The sequence below is a fragment of the Solanum tuberosum genome, unplaced genomic scaffold (assembly GCF_000226075.1).
Source record: "Solanum tuberosum cultivar DM 1-3 516 R44 unplaced genomic scaffold, SolTub_3.0 scf00266, whole genome shotgun sequence".
In the NCBI taxonomy this organism is placed as follows: domain Eukaryota; kingdom Viridiplantae; phylum Streptophyta; class Magnoliopsida; order Solanales; family Solanaceae; genus Solanum; species Solanum tuberosum.
This window is the reverse complement of record NW_006239201.1, coordinates 413,202-419,393: the sequence shown is the minus strand read 5'-3', so window position 1 is coordinate 419,393 and position 6,192 is coordinate 413,202. Positions and strand designations below refer to the sequence as shown.

At 31.1% G+C, this 6,192-nt stretch overlaps 1 protein-coding gene across 1 annotated transcript; it reads left to right on the top strand.

The window, feature by feature from the left end:
• Positions 1 to 1,052: 1,052 nt before the first annotated feature.
• LOC102589817 (methylsterol monooxygenase 2-2-like) lies at positions 1,053 to 5,986 on the top strand. The gene is made up of 7 exons (XM_006358643.1): positions 1,053 to 1,145; positions 3,355 to 3,492; positions 3,696 to 3,841; positions 4,558 to 4,677; positions 4,767 to 4,979; positions 5,078 to 5,158; positions 5,762 to 5,986. Exons 1-7 carry the CDS (start codon positions 1,116 to 1,118, stop codon positions 5,832 to 5,834), a joined length of 801 nt encoding a protein of 266 aa, XP_006358705.1. The 5' UTR covers positions 1,053 to 1,115; the 3' UTR covers positions 5,835 to 5,986.
• Positions 5,987 to 6,192: the final 206 nt, after the last annotated feature.

The following is a 6,192-nucleotide window of genomic DNA, read 5'->3' as shown; positions in this document are numbered from 1 at the left end:
TTAAAAAAAATTATGATATAAATTATGAAAGAGAAAATATATACTCTATTATGTTTCTGCACCTAACTCGCATGACGTGTTACTATTGACGAGTTCAGAATTTTATAAAATACATTTTATGAAGATCTCAACGTTAGTAGTAGTAATAATAATAATAATAATTTAAAAAAAACTTATAATTAAATATTTATATATATTTAATAAAAATATTTAAATTCACGTAAATTATAGATTCGTACTGTTTAAGCATGGTTGGTGCATGAAGGGAGCATCACTAAAATCCATAAATCTGAAGCAGATCTATGCTATCAAATTGACTTTTAATAATGTAATGCAGTAGAAAAATTAATCTTATGTAATTAGTGTATAAAACACATTAAATTTTTATATAAAAAGCTATTATTTCAAAATCTTTAGGTACGAATATGTTAGATATATGTGACTTCTTTGATAAAATAATATATCTTGTGAAAAACTCGCTTTTTTGCTGTGATTGAGCATTCATAATTGTGGTCAATAAGAATCCAAAAATTATATCAAAAGATATTTTTTTTTTAAAAAAACACATCACATGTAAGATCTTTTTTATTTAATTTCATATATATATTAATTAATTTTAATATGTACATATAAGAATAAAGTGCTTCCTAATAGATTTTTTAAAATTCATATTCCAAATTTCAACCACAGATTTTTAATTAAAAGTAGATGAATTTTATCCCACCACAATCCTAATTACTAAAATCATACCCATGACAAGTAATTTCTTTAACTTTGTTTAATATTATAATTAAATAATACAAGAAAAGGTTAATATATCTAGAGACTATAATCACCATACATATATTTATTACTGTATCTGTCTCAATTTATATATATATATATTTTAATCTGTTCTAAAAAAAAGGTTAGTTTTTTATAATTAGATATAACTTAATGAAATGTCATATATTTTCCTTTTTTAGTCTGTAAGTATATCAAATCAATAAGTAGTAATAAAAATATAATTTTGATGATGAGTTTTAGACACCTAACACTAAAACTATTGTGTTGTTAAGTTCCTATTCTACCCTTATATATACGACTAAATCGATGGTCTCCTCACAGTTTCAGCCATGGCTTCCATGATCGAATCTGCTTGGGCGGTACTATTCTCTTCTCTCTCCTCATTTTTTCTATCTGTTAGAATTTTTTTACATTTTATTCTCGAAATTCGTATTTCTAACCACATTCTGCATCCCTGTTTCAATGTTGATTGTTCTAGTTCAGTTTGGGTGCATTGTGAAACAATGCATTTATGAGCAAAACGGAACAGCATATGCGAAAAATTTTAATAGCTCAGTTAGTTGGTTATCTGAACTTTTAATTTTGTTGATGAGTGTTCGATTTCTCCGTCGTTTTTTAGTTTTCGCCGGAAGTTAGTCGGAGATGTGTTTGTATGTCGGAAAATATTTTAAATCTTCATTTTCTGTTGTCACGTACTTTTATTTTCACACACTTGGTATTATTATGAACTTTTAGTACTACAAAAGTTTTTTTTTTTTATCAAAATAATATTCGATTTTTGATATAACTATTGATTTTTTGTTAATATATATATATATATATTTTATTTATTTTATTTATTTTTATTTTTCAGTAAAATTTTTTTCTAAAAATAAGTGGACGTTTGAAAATTTTACTTTATTAGGAATTTGGAGTTATGTTGAATCATATTTTTTGTAATAAATATTTAGAAATTTGGTATTTTTAAAAAAAAAATCTGAAATATAATTTAAATGGGGTTATTCAAGAGTTGAATTTGCATTTTTTATGACCAAACAAAGTGATTTTTTTCTTTTGAAAAACTAAAGTAAAAAATTCTCATCTTTTCTCCGAAATCTGTGTAAGCAGCCATTCTAGCTTGTCTATGGACTTACGTATGTGTTCGGTACAAAGAAAAATACTACTGAAAAGAACGAGAAGAAAGAAAAAGAAAAGCAGCTGAAAATGGAAAACGACCTATTGGTTCTGATAACTGCTTACGATACTAATTTTCAGTTTCATTTACAGAAGCATTACCATATTTCTGACTAAAAGATCAGAAACTCGATTTGATATCATGTATGTGCTATTTTCAGATTCATAATCTTTACAAAAGCATTACGACATTTCTGACTAACAGATCAGAAAAACTTGATTTGATATGATGTATGTGCTATTTTCGCCAAACTGTTTGATATAGAATAAAAGATGTGCCATTTCTTTTTGGTAATGTTTCAGAGATGATCATTCTTTTTGTTGTTTGTTACTCCCTCTGTCCCAATTTATATGACTTACTTTCCTTTTTAGTCAGTTCCAAAAAGAGTGACACATTTCTATTTTAAGTAACAATTTGCCTATAAAAAGTCTTTTTTACCCTTAATGAAATGATTTACAACCACACAAATTTCTATCATTCATTTTGGACCACAAGTTTTAAAAGTCTTTCCATTTTTCTTAAAGTTTGTGCCAAATCAAAGTACATCATATAAAATGGGACGGAGGGAGTATGAGAGATAGGTGGGTAGAGCTAGGTGTAGGGGTGTGAAGTGGTAGGGATAGAGGTAGCTAGGGTGAAGATGAGGTGTTGGATAGCTGAGAGATATATAGTCAATGTGGAATTACTCTCATTTTTCAAGTTTCCAGAAGTTACTTGGAGGTGCATTTGATATCTCGAAAAATATTTTTCAGAAAATATGTTTTTCGAAAATCAAGTTATTCTGTGGTATATAATTGTTTAAATATAATTTTTTTTCTCACTCAAAAAGGGGAAAATGACAAACTCCCTTTTGGACGCAAGTCATTTTCCTTTTGTCTCAACTCTTAATTTCATATCACTTTGCACACTCCACATTATTATGAATCTCTAGTAATAAAAATGTTTTTATCAAAATACCATCCGATTTTTTTGACATAATTATTGCTTTTAATAAACTTTTCTACCAGTAAAATATTTTTCAGAAAATAAGTCATTTTTTGGTCTTATGATCGTCTAAATATATTGTTGAATGAAAACTTCCTCATGAAAAGTTGTTCTTTTATTGAAATACTATCTGATTGATTTAAAGGATTATCGATTTTCTAATACAATGTTTTTAAGAAAAATAAATCTTTTCTCCAAAAACATTTTTTGGTTTACCAAACCCGGTAGTTCTTTTTTCTTGTATGTACTGGTGGTGTTAGCACCAATTTGTGTGAACCTCGACTAATCTATTTGGATATGTTTGAGACTTACATGACAAAACACACACATCCTAGTGCACTCATTGTTATTTAGAGAGTAATGAGGTTGTAGTTACTTGTTTTAATGGGCCTTTTGTTTTGTTTTTTCAGTTTCTTCTTGCAAATTTTAGTGATTTCCAATTGACTTCTCTTGGAGGTTTCATTGTTCATGAGAGTGCCTTCTTCTTGTCTGGAATCCCATTCATCCTTTTTGAAAGGGCAGGGTGGTTTGGCAAGTACAAAATTCAGGTAATTACTTTTTGACTCTTGTAATGGAAATATGAATGATGTTTCTTGATCAAAATGATCCCAAACATCAATAATATTCGACTTAAGACTCGTGCACGTGTTCTGTTTTTGTTTGCATCTACTGGTTATGATGTTTCGAGTTCATTCTGTCATTATTCGGATGAATTTTCATTTTGTTGCATTCTTGACCTGTTTGTGTGCAGAAAAAGACCAACACCCCGGAAGCTCAGCAGAAATGTATTACTCGTCTGCTGATGTTTCATTTTTGTGTTAATCTTCCAATCCTGATTGTTACGTATCCGCTCTTTAAATTCATGGGGATGCGATCTACTCTTCCATTGCCGTCCTGGTATTTTCTGGTTCTCTGTATACCAAGCTTTAGTTGTGTGATGTCAACACATATACATTGTATACCTTTTTCTGATCTTGCAATCTTCGTTTCTTTTGTTTTTAGAATCCAATGCCTGATAACAAGACGATAAAACCATTTTGTGAGCCTGAATATATATGCATTGCATGTTTAGGGTATGATTATCAAAATAGGATAACTGAATGGGAGAAGTACAAGTTATATGGACAGTTGTTAGATTGACAACTATATACGGAAGTGAATGTTGGATCTCTATGGTCCAACATATCCACAAGATGATTATATTCGATAGAAGGTGCACGTAGCCTCACATAGAGAATAAGTTTTCTTTAGATGGCTCTAGTCATGTGACTCATGTCCTACATGGACATCGAGATCACCTGTATATAGATGGGGGAAATCATGGTGGTTGAAGGCGTTAAAACAGGACAAGGTAGATCTAAAATCATACGGAAGAAAGTTGTGTTGAAAGACTTATCATCCCTTAGATTCATGCAAACTTTGAGAAAGATTTGAAACAAACAACGGAAAAGAAAAGACCCATATCGGTGATACCAATTAATTGATAAATGAGGATTTCCAACTAGCTTGGAATTGAGGCGTAGCTGTTGTATAATTTTGCAAGTAGGGGTGGTAGAGCTTTTCTTTTCTGCTTATTCATCAGAGTAAATTGCAAATACTTCTTTTCTCTGCAGGAAAGTAGTTTCAACCCAAGTTTTATTCTATTTCATCTTGGAGGATTTCGTATTTTACTGGGGACACAGGGTTTTACATACGAAATGGCTCTACAAGCATGTCCACAGTGTCCATCATGAGTATGTGAACTACATTATGTTTTTTACTTAAATTCTTCGACTTCCACTTTTTCTCCCATGAAAGTCACAACTTCTGCTTGTTACACTAGGTATGCTACACCATTTGGTTTGACATCTGAGTATGCTCACCCTGCTGAAATTCTCTTCCTTGGATTTGCTACGGTAATTGGTCCTGCAATCACGGGGCCACATTTGATAACGTTATATCTATGGATCTCACTTAGAATCCTCGAGACAGTCGAGGCACATTCTGGATACCATTTCCCCTGGAGCCCATCAAACTTCTTGCCATTATATGGAGGGTCTGAACATTACTTTACTGTTAAAAATCATTCATTTGCATTCATCTGGTTTGCACGTCGTGAATGATGTTCTTATAGTTGCTAGTGTTTGTTCCCAGGTCTGATTTTCATGATTACCATCATCGGCTGCTCTACACAAAGTCTGGCAACTACTCATCGACTTTCGTTTACATGGACTGGTAAGGCTTCCATACATTGCCTTTATTAGTACTCTAGTGTACAGCTAACTCTGTACATATTCAAAGCTACTAGGTTCGGCTGATCCCGTAACTAACACTCTAGCTCCTCCTCTAGTTCCGAAAGCTATACATCTCTCTGCTTATGCTCAATAAAACTTGGTCTTTTGCATAATTTCTCTTAGCAATTCTTGATCGTATACTTCCGCCACATCGTTGTTGTTGTTGTTGTTGTTGTTCTGTTTCCCAACTAATATTGACCAAGGGAGTTCAAAATTTTAATATATATATCTCGTAAGAAGTTATTTTTGACCTACACTACTAGAAAATATAGAATTAGTGACGGAATTTGTTGGTAATCCCTAATTAATCTGTAGCTAAAAAGCTCGATAACTAATCATAGCTTAATAGGATTAACATGCCATTTTTGCTGTTTAGCTATGAAATTTTGTCCGTCACTAATTCCTTATATTCTAGCAGTGCTATATACATAGTACTATTACTTTCTATATACACTATATAAATTTTTGACGAAATGTGTTTGAGTGACCACTCTTGGATCAATGTAGCTACGCCACTAAGACCTCTATCTCTCTTTTTATTTAGGTTATTTGGTACTGATAAGGGTTACAGAAAGTTGAAGATGCTGAAGGAGCAAGAGTGCAACAAAGCAATGTAAACAAGATGGGAAAGTAGAGGGGGAATAAAATTACATGTTTGTTTGAGTGTATAAGAATAGTATTGTACACATTCTATTAGTAATGCTGGGATTAATAATGTAAGGATTAGTTATGTTGGCACTAGTAATGCAAGAATTAATTATAACATGCACCACATAATTCTAAAAAAATTATTCGTTTTCAAAAAATGCCTTTAACATTCTTTAATGAGAAAATACATCAAATCACCTTTGAACTTGACAGTCAAATTTACTTTAACATTTTAATAGTCAAATTTACTTTAGTACTTTAAATACCACTCTAATCTTACTTCATTTTATCTCTTAGTCTTATTTGAAGTAAATTAATGGAAAAATG

Coding starts and splice junctions, on each gene's coding strand:
- LOC102589817 (XM_006358643.1), top strand. CDS start 1,116: ATGGCTTCCATGATCGAATCTGCTTGGGCG. Junction 4,678..4,766: donor GTCCACAGTGTCCATCATGA/GTATGTGAACTA, acceptor TTGTTACACTAG/GTATGCTACACCATTTGGTT. Junction 5,159..5,761: donor ACTTTCGTTTACATGGACTG/GTAAGGCTTCCA, acceptor CTTTTTATTTAG/GTTATTTGGTACTGATAAGG.